The sequence below is a fragment of the Rhineura floridana genome, chromosome 22, assembly GCF_030035675.1.
Source record: "Rhineura floridana isolate rRhiFlo1 chromosome 22, rRhiFlo1.hap2, whole genome shotgun sequence".
Classification (NCBI taxonomy): Eukaryota; Metazoa; Chordata; class Lepidosauria; order Squamata; family Rhineuridae; genus Rhineura; species Rhineura floridana.
The window spans coordinates 501,428-518,364 of NC_084501.1; the positions used below are offsets into that span (position 1 = coordinate 501,428).

The 16,937-nt window shown below is 41.6% G+C and overlaps 1 protein-coding gene across 1 annotated transcript; it reads left to right on the forward strand.

Moving 5' to 3' along the window:
• Nucleotides 1-4,544: 4,544 nt before the first annotated feature.
• On the forward strand, nucleotides 4,545-9,085 carry LOC133374704 (toll-like receptor 5). The gene is made up of 2 exons (XM_061605886.1): nucleotides 4,545-4,651; nucleotides 5,519-9,085. The coding sequence occupies exons 1-2, from the start codon at nucleotides 4,606-4,608 to the stop codon at nucleotides 7,447-7,449; spliced, it is 1,977 nt and encodes a 658-aa protein (XP_061461870.1). The 5' UTR covers nucleotides 4,545-4,605; the 3' UTR covers nucleotides 7,450-9,085.
• Nucleotides 9,086-16,937: the final 7,852 nt, after the last annotated feature.

The following is a 16,937-nucleotide window of genomic DNA, read 5'->3' on the forward strand; positions in this document are numbered from 1 at the left end:
CTGTCAGTTGCTTATTGTACGATTTCGTGAGAACATTGGAAGAACCCTGTGGCTGGATCAGGCCAAAGGGGGCTCAGCATCCTGCTCTCACAGTGGCTAACCAGGAGTATGTGTTTTTATTATTACATTTGTATCCCACCTTTCCTCCAAGAAGCTCTAGGTGGCACGCATGGGTCTTCCCCTCCCCGTTCATTCACAACAGCCCTGTGTGATAGGTTAGGCTGAGATTGTGACTGGCTCAAGGTCTCCCAGTGAGATTCATGGCTCAGTGGGGACTTGAACCCTGACCTAGGTCCTAGTCCAACTCTAACCAGTACACCAGCTCTCGCCAGATGCCTATGGGGAGCCCCCAAGCAGGATATGAACACAACAGTGCTCTCATCATTTGTGAAGCCCAGTAACTAGTATTCAGAGATTTACTGCCTCTGACAGCGGAGGCAGAACGTAGCCAATGTGGTAGTAGCCATTGATAGCTATATCTTCCATGAATTTGTCTTACCCTCTTTTAAAGCCATCCAAGTTGGTGGCCATCACTACATTCAGGGAATCCGTCCTGAATCAAAACTGGATGACCCCACGTTCTAGCATTATGAGAGAAGGAGAGAACCTTTGTTCACTTTCTCTACATCATGCATAATTTTATACACCTCTATCATTCTCTTCACCCCTTACGTTGTTTCTAAACTAAAACGCCCTAAATGTTGTAATGATGCCTTATAAACTTTCCTCCTAAGGGAGTTGCTGCAGCCCCTTAATCATTCTGGTTATCCTTTTCTGAGCCTTTTTCAGCTCTACAAATATCCTCTTTGAGGTGACGAGAACTGTAGACAGTACTCCAAATGCAGTTCTACCAGACATGTGTTTAATAGCATTATGATATCAGCAGTTTTATTTTCAGTCCCTTTCCTAATGATCCCCAGCATGGAATACCTTCTTTTTTAGCCAATGCACACTGGCCTGGTATCTGATTGGCAGCCAGTGCAGTTCCCACAGCACAGGTGTCATGTGTGCATCCAGATGCTTCACCCAACCTGGCTGCAGTATTCTGCACCAGCTCCAGCTTCCAGACCAATTCCAAGGGAAGCCCCACAAAGAACACATAAGGTTACAAATGCATGAAGGGCAGTGGCCAACCTGTCCTTGTCTAGGAAACGGTGTAGTTGGTGTACCATCCTAACTTGGTAATAGGCACTCCTCTTCATGGAGGTTACCTAGGCCTCTAGTGACAAAGATGGAGGTAGGAACACCCTCAGATTATGTACCTGTTCCTTCAGAGGGAGTGCATCCCCATCCAGAAGTGGTAAACTTCCCAACTTCTGGACCTGGAGACTGCTTACCTACAGAGGCTCCGTTTTGCCAGGATTCAGATTGTTTGTTGGCCCTCATCCAGCCCATCACCGCATCCCGTTCAAAACAGTCACAGCATTTCATGGTTCAGATGTAACAGAAATAGAAGTGGGTCTCATTAGCATACTGATGACGTGCCCCAAATCTCCTAATTATCACTTCCAATGGTTTGCTGTAGATAGTAAACAGCATTGAAGACAGAATCAGTACAATTGCCAAAGGCAGACACGCAATCACCCAACACTAGTTTCTGAACACAGTCCTGTAGGTAGGAGTGGAGCCACGGTAACGCAATGCCACCAAAGGTAATGCGTTTCATAGACAAGCTATGCTAACTCACTACAGTCCCTAACTAAGCTACCTAGGGATACTCTGCAGCGTGTGAAGAGAGCTGACTCAGCAACCAGGTCGGGGGCACCGCCTTAAGTAGGGAAGGTCTTCGCTCGCAATCTCTGACTCCTTTGAAGTCCTACCTTCTCGCAAGGGGGGGGGGGCGAGCCTCCGCTGGCTCATTTGACAGTACAGGCTCAACAGATGCCTCAGGAAAGCGTTTGAAGTGCCAGGCGGGGGGTGGAGCTGGCGCGCCTGCCCACTCATTCCCCAACAACTCTGTTGGGGAGTCTGTATGTGGAATGAAGTCTACCTTGGCGGGAGAACTGTGGGAACTGGCAGGCTGTCAACTACTCTCCCTCCCTCATTGTCCTCAAAAGTCTCATCTGCCTCTGATTCCTTCCCCTGCTCTATTTGAGGAGGCTGGGACTCGGCCAGCTCCCCACCCTGATCCCCCTAGGAGAGCTGGGGCTTAACACACAGATCTCTTGACAATTGCTGATGGTCATGGCAGACCACATAATGATTTTTCTGTCACAGGATTATGGCCCTAGATGTCTTTAATTGTATTTGTATTGTAAGTGTTCTTCACAGGCCACCTGAATGAAGCTCACACACCACAGTTAGGGAACCCCTGCTCTAGGGTATATCTGGTCAGCTGTTCATAGACTCTTACGCCACTTGTGTTCTAGCCTTCATCTGACCTGGTTTATAACGTAAAAAACTTGGATCTCTGAGCGTCACAATGTCAGAGAGGGCACTCAGGAGCAATTGTGTCACCAGCCCAGTGCGTCCCGCTATTGGCCAAGGCTTCAGTGAGATCACCAGCTCTGGCTCTTGGAAAATCCCTCAAGTATTCAGAAATCCCTGGGATTCCATAAATCTCCAGGGATGGACAATCCTAAAGGGTCCCCCATCCTTATAACACCAAATGATAACAGATAATGGTGCGATCATGATAATGGGATTAATTCAACCCCGCCTCAATATTTCAGACTACACCAAGTTGAGGGTAGTGCCCTGCCTTGTGTGTTGGACCGATGAGAACTTGGAACAACCCCATGGTTGCTGTGAATTCCTGAGCTGGCCCAGTTAAGGTTGCCTCAGTGTGGATACTGAAAAAGGCTGAAGATGCTGGGTCCTCCAATACCACACTCTAGACCACATCTGCCAGCTTGGTCATGTGTGCCGTTGGGCAGCAAGATGGGTGGCAGGCACACCTTCAGCAGCCCCATGATCTCGTCGGACCAATGTGATGCCCTTTTGAGCAGGATGGAAGTTCTATGGACCTTAGCAACTAACTCCCCCTCTTGGCCCTCAAGTCAAGGCTGACAGTGCACCAAGCACTCAAGTGGACAAGGAGTAAACTCCACTCCATCCAACTTGCCCATCTTAGTAACACATCAGGTCAGCTTATGAGCCAGCTTGGCATTTAAAAGCAGCAGCACTAGTTGGGCCACTAGTCAGGATAATGCCAGTAGTGGAACCAGCCTGAAGCTTTCTGATGCATCTAGTTTTTCCATACCTCTGACCTTCTCCTCAATACACCAAATCATCCCCTACATGTGATCACTTGTAAAGGGGCACCATCAGCCCCTTCTGACACTTTTGTGTGCCTGAAACCGGAAATAAACCAAAAACGTTTTAAAAAGCAACGGAACAAGAAGATAAACATAATGCTGAATACAAGTACAGTTATAAGATATTTAATTTTATACAACCATATGGAGCAGTGACTCAGAGATGCAACATGGCAGACTACCCATCTTGAACTGGTTTCTTGCCTTGAGCTGATGACTGAGGTATATATTTTAAATAGTTTGTATTTTCAGACCAGAACTTAGAACTGCCAAAATAAGACCCACAAATGGGATGGGGGGGCTATCTTTGGAGGTGGGGATTCTACTAGCAAAAAAAGTGTGGGCCCAATCCACCAAGAAGTTATCCTGAGCCAGCCCTGCAAAAGTGACAGAAGTTGCACAAGTGCACCTGCTCTTTCAGAGCAGAGAAAGATCTCTTAGACAAGGCCCATATCGTCTCTGCTGAGTGGCAGCAGGTCTCTAGCAGAGAAGAGTCCTTCCCATCTCTTGTTAACTAACCTTTTAACTGGAGGTGCCAGCAGGGGTTGAATCTGGGCCTTTCTGCAAGCACTGCTCTGCCACAGAGTTATAGTTGTCCTCAAGAGAAGCATTTCCTCTGGAATCCACAGCCTGGATTCCCTGTTGGGACAGGCACAGAGCCAAAGGTAGATGTCTTTGCACAATGACATCTAATTCAACATGGTGTCGTAATAGTGTCGTGTGCCATTGCAGAAGCTGGTGCAGTTGGGTAATGCCAGGAACAGGAAATCCTGCTGTCTTTTGGGTGGGGGGCGGCGGCATTATGGTATGTATTCAGGGATTACATACAAATGCCTACAGTCATTTCATGAAAATTGGAAGGCAAACTGGCAGCCAAGCAAAATTCCTGGCACTGGGGGGGGGGGTACATCTCACTAATCAGATGCATTTCATGACTGTTCTGGACAAGGCATCCTGGCAGGACAGTCCTCTGTTCTGCTGTAACAAGGTTCATCACCTGACATTTCCTGTTATACCCAATGATGCAAGGCACAGGGAACCTGCCCCTGCCCACAGTCAAATGGTTTGATGCTCAGTTTTAGTTATCTTTATGGATCTGCACACCTAGGAAATCTTGCTCATGAGCTGGTATCTTGGGGCTGGAACAGAAATATCTGTTGCCCTTGGGGAATTTCCCCATTTTGCAACTTTCCAAATCACATCTTGAGTCAACAGCAGGCTGTTGACGTGGGTCCTGGAAGGGCAGCTGACCTCCATGCTCTGATGATGTTTATATGGGGCAATGACTGCACCAGCCCTCAAGCAAGAGAGTGAGCAAGCGAGAGTCTCTTCGCACCAGCTTAACACCATGCTGAGGTTTCACCAAAGATGCCCACTTTGGAGGACTCAGAGAGGTGAGTAATGGGGCAAAATGGGGTTAAGGTTCAGTCCCCCAATATGATCTGTCTTCTTTCTCAAGAGCCTAAAACCTTTCCATGGCAGGTGAGACTGAGACCTCCAGGCTGAGGAAGGATTGCTCACTGGAAGAGGGTGACGGTCCAGGACTCAGTGGCAGATCAGGGATGCCAACATTTTATACAACGCCCTTGCTCTGGTGGTCTGAACATCAGCTTGATATGGAGATATTAGCAAAAAATCATGCTTATCTCCATACTGCAAAAAAGCCCAATAGCAAAAAAAACATCCTTTAACTGCAGTTTTCTCCACAATCAAAAGAAGCTGCTAAAGATACAAGCAAAATAATGGCCTCTTATCTCAATGACAGAGACTATGCTTTGCAGGCAGAAAATTCTTCAGGGTAGTGTAGCTAGTTTGGTGTATGGTTAAGAGCGTTGAACCTGGAGGACCAGTGTTCAAATCCCCGTTCAGCCATGGAGCCCATTGGGAAACCTTGGGCCACTCACTAACTTATATCACAGGGATGTTGTGATGATAAAATGAGAAACGGGAGACCCATGTATGCTACTTTGACCTTAGAGGAAAGGTAGAAAAAGATAAAAGGCTCTTAGGCAGCAATGTTAGGAAAGACCTCAGCAGAACACCTTGAAGAGACAATGCTAGACCACTTAGTGAGTTTGTGGCAGAGGTGAGATTTGAACCTGGGACTGTCAGCAATGAAATTATACCAGTTCTCTGCCCAATCAATCATCAAGGCTTCTCCATGCCCCTTGAAACTCTGGGAATGGTACTTTTTCAGAACAAGTAGAACTAGAAGAATGAACAGGGAACTGACAAATATATTTTTCTCTCTTAATTTCCAGCCCCTTTCAGTAGGATCATATTTTTGCTGCTGGTCTTGGGGTACACCGTTGATGCCTTACCCCAATGCTATCATACTAAGATGTATTCTCTACTGGTAGCCAATTGCCAAGGCCAAAGGCACAAGGCAGTCCCCGAAACCACCCCCTCCACTCAGGTCCTCCTGCTGAATTTCAACTTCTTTTCCACCATCTTGCAGTCTTCCTTTCCCCTGTTGACATCCCTGAAGATGCTTTCTCTTGGAAAGCAACAGGGAGGATCCCTCTTTGTTGGAGAAAGGGCCTTTCAAAACGTGTCCAACATCATGTTCCTGGATCTTGGAGGCAATAGGAACTTGATCTTACACCCTGCAGCTTTCAGCGGCCTCACCAAACTCGAGGTGTTGCTCTTGGATTTTAATGGTTTTGATGAAGGAGTGCTGGAAAGAGGCTATTTCCAGGATTTGGTATCCCTGAAGAGGCTGGATCTTTCTGGAAATCGCATCCGTAGGCTGAGGCCTGATTTGACTTTTCAGGGGTTGAGGAGCCTGAGTATCCTTCAGCTGAAGTTCAACAATATTGGGACAATCTGTGGGGAAGACCTACAAAACCTCAAGGGGCACCATTTGGCCTTGCTTGACCTGTCCTCCAATCGACTGCTCAGCCATCATGCCTGCACCAACCCTTTCCACAATATCACATTGGGAACCCTGGACATCTCTTCCAACTCATGGAATGTGAAGGAAGCTGAGCAGTTCTTCACAAGATTAAATGGTTTGCAAATCCAGAACCTCAAGATGCAACACTCAGCAGCCATAGGGAGTGGGTTTGGTTTCCATAACCTAAAGGGCATCTCGGCCAGCACCTTTTCTGGCCTGAATGGCAGTGGCATTTTCTCCCTTGACATGTCCTATGGCTTCCTCAATGAATTAGTCTCCTCTGCCTTCTCAGGGTTCTCAGACCTCAATATCCTGCTTTTGAGATCCAATCAGATTACTAAGATCCAGGACAGAACCTTCATTGGGTTGAGCCAATTACATGTTCTTGATCTGTCCAACAATCTGCTTGGGGAACTGTACACAGAGGCGCTGCAAACCCTGCAGTCATCACCTCTCCAACATCTCATCCTAAAGTCCAACCATATTGGAATTGTTCAACATGATGCTCTGGTGGGGCTGAACTCCCTGCAAATCCTTGACCTTCAGGACAATGCTCTCTTGAGGGTCCCAAAGGGGAAACTCCCCTCCTTGCTGCACCTGATGCTTGGGCAAAATAGGATAGGGAGTGCCTGGGGCCTAGAGCATCTTGGCAAGAACCTGACTCACCTTGACTTCTCCTCCAACCGCCTGAGTGACTTAGGGGAGCTCTGGGGTCAGCTAGGGAAAATGCCCACCTTGCGTTTCCTGAATCTCTCGAGCAACCAGCTGGCAAGGTGCTTCAGTGCTGAGAGGGGTCCCAGACAGCTTAGAGAATTAGATCTTTCCTATAACAACCTGGAAAACATCTGGAAAACAGATAAATGTGTGGATATCTTCCAGCATTTGGAGAGGTTGGTAGTCCTGAATCTCAGTTCCAATAGCCTGCAGGGCTTGCCAAAGGGTCTTTTCCAGGGTTTAGTGTCTCTACAGACTCTGAGCCTCACTGCCAACCTGTTGCCCATGCTTCCAGAGGAGGCATTCCACAGCTTGAAATCCTTGCGCAGCCTCAGCCTCCATGGTAACCCCATAGTGACCCTCTCACCCTCTACATTTGGGTCACTGGTGCAATTGCAATCTTTGGACCTGAGAGAGTTGTCTCTGTTTTGTGATTGTAGACTTTATGACTTCCAGCGCTGGATGCAGGACAACAACGCAATATTCACTGCAGCTGAGACAATGCTCACATGCATTCAGACCAGCCCTCATTTCCTACACATCTCTTTGCCCACATTCCTCCACAGCAAATGTGCCAAATAATGGGGGGGTGGGACATGGGGTGAGGGCCTTGACATTAGCCCAGCGATGCCAACTCTTGATGCCAGCCCTGCATTCCCCTATTCCCACTGCTGCCACTCCAGGAAATGAACACAAAACACAAGAGATGCCTGAGACCTTGAGACAGACTTGGTGCCTTGAGGATCCTTCGCACAACAGGATGTTGGGCCTCAGAACCAGATGCGGAGTTTCTGTCCAGCTTTTAAAGATGTGGGGCTGGATTTTTGAGCTTTGTGGGGGAAATGACAGATGGAGACTAAGGTTGCCAGCTTCTTCCTCTCTCTTTATTGCCTCTTCTTCTCCATCTTTCTGAGTACCCTGACACAGCAAAGATGTAACAAGCAGGGCTTTTTCTTTTCTGGCATGGAAATGAAGTGAGGGGGAAATGCATTGCTAGCTTAATGGTGTGTGTGTGTGTCTGTGTGTTTAATAATAGCATTGACATTCAAGGCATACCATATTTCAAACTTTTTTTTAAAAAAAAATGTTTTTAACACTGTATTGTTTTAATGTATTTTAATATCTGTTTTTATGATGTTTTAAAGTGTCTTTAGCATTTTGTTTGCTCCCCTGGGCTCCTGCTGGGAGGAAGGGCGGGATAGAAATTAATTAATTAATTAATATATTGGTTCTGGTTTTGCTTTTCCCAAGGAATCCTTAAAATGGTTGCTGGACAGAATGCTGAAGTTGGTTACTAGTAGTTTCTTAAAAAAGAAACTATGGGGATCTTTGGCTAACAAGTCTTATCTATGATAATTAAAAGTGTGAGTTCCATGGTGAGGATCAGTAAGAAAGAGCTTTAAAATAAAACTGCCAATATTATAATCTGTATACAAATCTATGGTGTAACCACACTTGGAATACTGTGTAGGGTTCTGCATTCCGCATCTCAAGAAGGTATATTGTGGAACTGGAAAAGATTCAGAAAAGGGCAACCAAAATGATCAATGGAGCAACTCTGCCCTATGAGGTTAGGTTACAACGCAGTTTCATTTAGTTTAGATAGATCATTTTAGCAGTTCATTCATATTGAAGGGTACAGCACCCCCTGGTGGTTATATGCACTCACAGCCACCATTTTTCCTGGAACCACAACAACAATATTAATAATAAAATTATTTTTGTTGTCTGCCTCTCACCTGGAATGCGGGGCCTGAGAAAGAGTATATAGATTTAAAAATACAACGCATACATAACACCATACACAAATTTAAAAATACAAAAACATACAAAGAACCATACAAAAACAAATCCATAAAATCCTTAAAAACATCAGTATGAAGGGGTAAAAATTTAACTAAATGCTTGAATAAAAAGATTATGTATGTAAATAATCAACAAGCCACTTAGAATAGCACAATCGACAACAAACAAACAATGGTCCTTCCTTCATCACTGCCAAAATTTGGATTCAGTCTAGGATGTGGAGGTCTTCTCATCATAATCTGTGTACAGTTCTGGTTGCCTCATCTCAAAAAGGATATTATAGAGTTGGAAAAGGTTCAGAAGAGGGCAACCAGAATGATCAAGGGGATGGAGCGACTCCCTTACGAGGAAAGGTTGCAGCATTTGGGGCTTTTTAGTTTAGAGAAAAGGCGGGTCAGAGGAGACATGATAGAAGTGTATAAAATTATGCATGGCATTGAGAAAGTGGATAGAGAAAAGTTCTTCTCCCTCTCATAATACTAGAACTCGTGGACATTCAAAGAAGCTGAATGTTGGAAGATTCAGGACAGACAAAAGGAAGTACTTCTTTACTCAGCGCATAGTTAAACTATGGAATTTGCTCCCACAAGATGCAGTAATGGCCACCAGCTTGGATGGCTTTAAAAGAAGATTAGACAAATTCATGGAGGACAGGGCTATCAATGGCTACTAGCCGTGATGGCTGTGCTCTGCCACCCTAGTCAGAGGCAGTATGCTTCTGAAAACCAGTTGCCGGAAGCCTCAGGAGGGGAGAGTGTTCTTGCACTCGGGTCCTGCTTGGGGGTTCCCTCAGGCACCTGGTTGGCCACTGTGAGAACAGGATGCTGGACTAGATGGGCCACTGGCCTGATCCAGCAGGCTGTTCTTATGTTCTTAATCTTTGAAGTCTTTAATGAAGTTTTCCTCTGGATGGAAGAGAAAGGAAGAGAAAAGAGACTGAATTATGTCAGCTTTATGTGTTTATTTACCACATTTATGCTCTGCCTTTCATGCAAAGGTCCCAGGCCGGAATCTCTCTCTCTCTCTCTCTGCTCACAGCCCTCAACACATCTTTCAAGTGGAGGGAGATGGGAAGCTGAGCTGGGAACCACTGTCTTTTATTTCCCAAGACGAAAGTCTGATGTTGGTGTTGAACACTGTAGTTTGGGAAAGAAGTGGCTTCCCCTCCCCATCCGCACTCTCCCACCCAAACAAAGTGGCAGTGGGGGGGGGGAGCGGCAGCCGGATGGGAATGGAGGCCCAGGTTGGTGCCAGGAGGACCTATCTGCAGCTCTATGCCAAGGGTCCACTTGAGCCTGGTGCCAGGCCTGGACTTAGCAACAATAACAACAACAACAATAATATTTTTATTATTTTCTTCTCACCTGGGGTACGGGTCCCAAGGAGATTACACAGTTTAAAAATACAGAATATACATAAAACCAAGCAGAAATTTAAAAATACAAAGCATACTTAAAAGAAAAACCTTAAAATCCTTAAAAATGTCAGAACACCAGGTTAGATATTTAGCCAAATGCTTGAACAAAAAGATTAGTCTTCAGCAGCAGTCTAAAAATGGGAAGAGAGGGGGCTGAAAATGGGAAGACAGGGGAGGGCATTCCATAGTCTAGGGGCCACAACAAGGAAGGCTCTGTTGCATGTGTTCACCAGTCAGGCTTCAGATATAACAAGAACTCACAACACTGGCTTAAATGTTCTCCAAGGTATAGGAGAACCGATCAGATTTTCCACAAGACTTCGTTGAGTTGTCGGCGGCTGGAATTGATCAGGAAATCCCTGAGATAAGAAGGCATGCCGATCGGCTGAAGACGGAGTCAGGATTTCCACGCAAGCTGTACTGGAAAAAAGCGAAGCGTTTCTTTTTTTCTTCTTAAAAAAAAAACGTTCTTAACCAGCGAGCCTACTTCTGTCTAAATCTAATCATTCGGCTTAAATTACTACAATAAAAGGGATTTGTTTACGAATCAGCAACTGAGAAACCTGGGTGAGTCATACTTTTTCTCTTTTAAATATAATTAAGGAAGAAAGAAAATCTAAACAACTTATATACTTTTTTTACGACAAAAAGCTGGCCTGAATTTGGAGTTTTAAAGTTTAAAAACGGATGAGAGGTAATTATTATATTTTGGACTATTTTTCTCTTTGGACTATTTCTTTTTGGATGAATCCGCTGCTCGTATATGTTACTAATTGTTTGGTGTTGGGAACCAGAATTGTTTTGCATTCTTGGATGTAGATAAGAACTGTGCTGTGCTGGCTGGACTTCAATAACAGGCCTGGAATATTAACTCTTTTGTTGGTGGAGGAAAAAAAAAAAGAAATAGACTGCCTCTAGGTTTTGGAACAGTGATTAATATCAGAAATTAAAGGCTTCTCTTGAAAATGACAACTAAAAAAGCAACTAAGGCCCAGGAGCGAAGAGGTTCTACTGATCCACAGGAAGGGGCTATACCCCCAGATATATTTCAAAAAATAATGGAAGGGATTAATGATATAAAACAGGAAATGAAAACTGAATTGACAGATATAAAAGACTATATTAAAACACAAGTGGATGAGATTAAAGGGACAATTGGGCAAATAAAGGAGGATGCAAAAAACACTAAAGAAAAGGTACAAATCTTGGAGAATAGAACAGATATATTAAATCTGGAATTAGAAAAAAATTTGGACTACATGGCTGTGACTGAAATGAGAAATAAAGAACATTGTTTGAGATTCCGTGCAATTCCTGAGGAAACAGGTGAAGACATCAGAGATAAAATTGTTAATGCTCTAGTAAAATTTCTGGATTTGAATGAAGATCGGATGGAATTTGAAATAGACAAAGTGTATAGAATTAATTCCAGATATGCAACAATGAATAAAATTCCAAGAGATGTGCTTGTTCATTTTATAAAGAAGACGACCAGAGATATGGTATTACAGCAACACTTTAAAAATACCTTTAAAATTGATGGTAAGGAAATACTGGTGATGAAAGAAATTCCTATTAGACTTTTACGTAAGAGAAAAGAATATGCTTTCCTTACAGAGAAACTTAAGCAACGCAAAATTCAATTTAGATGGGATGTTCCAGAAGGAGTGATCTTTACATTCAGACAACAGAAATATAGATTGAATACTGTGCAAAAAGCAAGGGACTTCTTGAGAAAAGCTTCAAAAGATATGGATGAAGATAAACTCAAAGATATGGATATAATTCCTGGGGAACAAAGTCAACAAAGATATGCAGAGGAAGGGAAGGAAGATGATGGATTAAAAGGAGCATCAGGCACATTTTAAAATACACGCTTAAAGATGGATTACAAATATCTAACTTGGAATATAAATGGGAGCCAATACGGCGCAGAAGAGAAAGAAAGTGTTTCATTATTTGAAAAAATTAAAATTGGATATAATTTGTTTACAAGAAACTCATATTAAGAAGAAAGATTCCAAATATTTGATTTGTAAAAATTTGGGTGAAGAATTTATTTCGGCTGGACCAAAAAAAAAAAATGGAGTTGTTCTCTACATTAACCCACAATTGCTTCCTAAATTGGTATTACTGGATGATAGTGGTAGATTTGTGGGGGTTGAAATTACTCTACAGGGTACAAACATTTTGATAGTGGGTATCTATGCCCCCAATGAAGATAAAACAAGGTTTTACGCAGGACTTATGGAAAAATTGTGAGAGTTTTCATATGACCATTGGTGCGTTATGGGTGATTGGAATGGGGTAATCTCACCAAAAATTGATAGGCTTTCTGAAAAAAATATCAAAGAGACACAGGGTAAATTACCGAAGATTTGCTTTGAACTGATGGAACATTTAGAATTGGTGGATACCTGGAGATATATAAATGATAATGCAAAGGAATTTACTTATTTTTCAGAAAGACACAAAACATTCTCGAGGATTGATATGATTTGGATGTCTAAAATTTTAGCGAAGGACATTTTTAAAATGGATATATTACCAAAAACTTTTTCGGATCATAACCCTGTGATATTAACTTTAAAAAAGAAAAATCTTGGATTTAGATGGAGACTAAATGAATCTTTATTACAGAATGACAAAGTAGTACAAGAATGTAAGAAGAAATTAAAAGAGTTTTTTGAACATAATTTACATAAAGGAACAAGTGAAAATATCGTTTGGAATACAAGTAAGGCATTTATGAGGGGATATCTTATTAAATGTAACTCTGAATTAAAAAAAAAGAAACAGAAAATGCAATTAATTTTGGAAGAAATAAAACAAAAAGAGGAAGAATTGAAAAAGAATCCAACTAAAGTTTCTATTGTAAATCAAATCAAAATGTTACAGAAGCAAGTATCAATGCTGACAGTTAGAGAAATTGAAAGAAAACTAAATTTTGCTAAACAAAGGACTTTTGAATTTGCAAATAAACCTGGGAAATGGTTAGCATATAAATTAAGAAAAGAACGTCAAAAAAATATCATTTTAAAGATACAAGAAGGAGATGAGACGTTGACAGATAATGTAAAAATTAAAAAGATTTTTCATCAATATTATTCAACATTGTACAAATGTCAGGAAATTCCATCTGAAAAAATAGAAGAGTATATATCTAAACAGAATTTGCCTAAAATTACAGACTTTCAGAGACAAGCTATTAATAGCCCTATTACGTCAAGAGAGATATCTGAAGCTATAAACAAAATTAAATTAGGAAAGGCACCAGGACCAGATGGGTTATCTGCAATGTATTATAAATGTTTGGAGGAAGAACTCTTACTACCTTTACAGTCTACAATGAATCTTATTTTGCAAGAGGGAAAGATACCGGATAGTTGGAAAAATGCTAATATAACATTAATACCTAAAGAGGAGCAAGATTTAACTAAAACAAAAAATTATCGACCAATATCTCTATTGAATAATGACTATAAAATTTTTACAATGATCTTGGCAGAAAGATTGAAAATAATATTGCAACAATTTATTCAGGAAGATCAATCAGGGTTTTTACCTAAAAGACAATTACGTGACAACGTCAGGAATGTCTTGAATGTCTTGGAATATTTAGAACAACGAAATGATAAACAAGCAGCTTTGATTTTTTTAGATGCTGAAAAAGCATTTGATAATTTGAATTGGAAATTTATGTTTCAGGTTTTGGAGCAAATGGATTTTGGAGACAATTTTATAAAATGGATTAGATCGATTTATACATCTCAGAAGGCTCAGATAATTGTTAACAGAGATTTAACGGATTCATGTGAAATACAAAAGGGTACAAGACAGGGATGTCCTTTATCTCCCCTTTTATTTATTTTGGTCTTAGAAGTGCTGCTTAGAGATATAAGGCAAGATAAAAGAATTTCGGGATTAAAGATAAAAAAAGAAGAATATAAACTGAGACCATTTGCTGATGATTTGATAATTGTACTAGAAAATCCTTTGGAAGGAATTAATGTATTGATGGACAAATTAAAAGAATTTGGACCGTTAGCAGGATTTAAGATCAACAATCAAAAAACAAAGATGTTGGTGAAAAATTTAACTTTAAGGGAACAGAAAGAGTTAATGGACAAGACAGATTTTACAATAGAGAAAAAGTTGAAATATTTAGGTATCATTATGACAAATAAAAATTCAAAGTTGTTTCATAATAATTATGAAAGATTATGGACAGAGATTAAGAAAGACTTGCTAAAATGGGATAAACTACAACTGTCATTAATGGGTAGAATATCTGTGATAAAAATGAATGTATTATCGAGAATGATGTTTTTGTTTCAAACAATACCTGTAATAGCCTCTGATTTACCTTTTAAACAATGGCAAAAAGATATCTAAATTTGTATGGCAAGGAAAAAAACCAAGAGTTAAATTTAAACTACTACAAGATGCCAAAGAAAGAGGAGGACTGGGATTACCAAATCTGAGACTTTATTTTGCTGCCTGCTGTCTAGTCTGGATAAAGGAATGGATCTTACTGAGGAATAAAAGACTATTGGATTTGGAGGGCCATAATTTGAAGTGGGGATGGCATGGATATCTATGGTATGACAAAGTAAAAGTAAATGCAGACTTTAACAATCATTTTATAAGACGTCCTCTGTTGAAAATATGGAATAGATATAAACCAAGGTTTTATTCGAAAATACCATTATGTGTCTCAAGTCAAGAAGCGTTTTATAGAAGAGAAATGGCTGGAAAAGAGAAATGGTTAACTTATCAAGAACTATTAGAAAATGTACATGGAGAATATACAATGAAAGAGAGAGAACAACTGACAAAGGAAGGATATAGTTTTCAATGGTTTGCCTATTTACAATTGTTTGAAAGATATAAAATGGACAAGAAAATGTATGGGTTTGAAATAAGTAAATCTGATTTTGAAATAGGATTGTGCACAAATGATGAAAATATAATTGCGAAAATGTATAAACTCTTATTGAAAATGGATATGGAGGAAGAACAAGTAAAAGAGTGTATGGTAAAGTGGGCAAAAATTTTTGGTTATAATATACAAATAGATCAATGGGAAAATATGTGGAAAAAAGGTTTGAAATTTACACTATGCTATAATCTTAAAGAAATTTTTTATAAAATGATGTACCGTTGGTACATGACTCCAGAAAAGTTGTCAAAAATGTATAGTAATGTTTCTAATGTTTGTTGGAAATGTAAACAACAAGAAGGATCATTTTATCATATGTGGTGGTTATGTAAAAAGGCAAAATCATTTTGGGCACAGATAGGTAGGAAGATGCAAAAAATTCTAAAGATAAATATTCAGTCAAAACCAGAATTTTTTTATTGGGTTTTATGGATAAACAAATAGAAAAGAAATATGGAAGAATAATATTATATATGATTACGGCAGCAAGATTATTATATGCACAAAAGTGGAAAATGGAATCAACACCAACAATGGAAGAATGGCTATTGAAATTAATGGACTTAGTAGAAATGGATAAATTGACATGTTTACTTAGAGAAAAATCGACAGATACATTTCTTAAGGAATGGAAGCCTCTCTTAGACTTTTTGTTGAAAGATCAAAATAAAATGATGATACTGGGATTTGACGATTAATTAAGACAGCCTATGGAGAAAAGGGATTCTGTATGTATATATTAAGGGACAGGTTTGATGTATATTATATACTTATAGCTGATCTGCGACAAATCGGAAGTCAACTATTTTATTTTCATTTTTTGTTGTTGTATTGTTATGTTTTTTTGACTTTGTTTTGTTTGTTTTTGGAAAAATTTGAATAAAAATTATTAAAAAAAAAAAAGAACTCACAACACACCCTCTTTCCTGGCTCTCGTACAATGGGCATGACTAATATGGGGTAGGCGGCAGACAGACACCTAGGTCCCAAACCATTTAGGGCTTTAAAGGTCAAACCCAGCACATTGAATTGTACTCAGAAGCAAACTGGGAGCCCATGTAGCTCTTTTAGCACAGGCATAATGTGCTCAAAGTGGCTCTTTCTAGTTAACATCCTGGCAGCTGCATTTTGAACCAGCTGAAGCTAGGAAGGGGGCAGGAGAGTCTAGAAAATCAATAAAGGGAATCTTTAAGGGTTGGGTTACCTCTCTGGCCACCTTGACTGTGCCAGAGACCACCTTGACTGTAAGTGTTACAAGACCCTCTCCCTGCTTGCTTGCCTCTTTCCACCTGACCTGGGTGGGTGGGACCCTGGCAGACTGATAAAAGCTGCAGCAGTCAAAGCTGCCAGGGCCAGCTCCTAAGGGCGGCCAGGTTGGGCAGTGTCCGAGGGCCCCTGAGGCCCAGAGGTTCCCTGAAGGGACCCTCCTTAGGGTGGGAGGGTAGCGCTCCCATTCTGTGATCCATGGCAGCATCGGCTCTCAACCCTGCCGCAGATCACGGAAAGGGATCTCCCAGGCACCTCCCCCATACAGTCAGCGTGGGATTCAGTAAGCCTACATGTCCCACCTACCTCTCCCGTCCTTGTAAATGACATGTAAATCAACCAAGACGGTGGTGGAGGCTTCCCTAGGGACTGATGCCCCCACCACCATCCTGTGATGGTAGACATGTACGCACATGCCTGCCATCAACCAAGATGGCTGTAGAGGCTTCCCTAATGGGCTGACGCCCCTGCCACCATCTTGGTTGATGGTAGGCATGCACGCATAGTGCACACATCATTCACAGCGACAGAAGAGGTAGGTGAGGTGTCTGGGTGAGCTTATTAGCCCTACACCACCTGTATGAGGGGGCTTGGGCTATGGCGCCATGGGCCCAGGGCAGGCTGGTGCCCAAGGGCCCA

Excerpts from the sequence above, each read along its gene's own strand:
- LOC133374704 (XM_061605886.1), top strand. The coding sequence starts at position 4,606 with ATGCTGAGGTTTCACCAAAGATGCCCACTTTGGAGGACTCAGAGAG. Across the intron at positions 4,652-5,518 it reads ACTTTGGAGGACTCAGAGAG|CCCCTTTCAGTAGGATCATA; the intron begins GTGAGTAATGGG and ends CTTAATTTCCAG.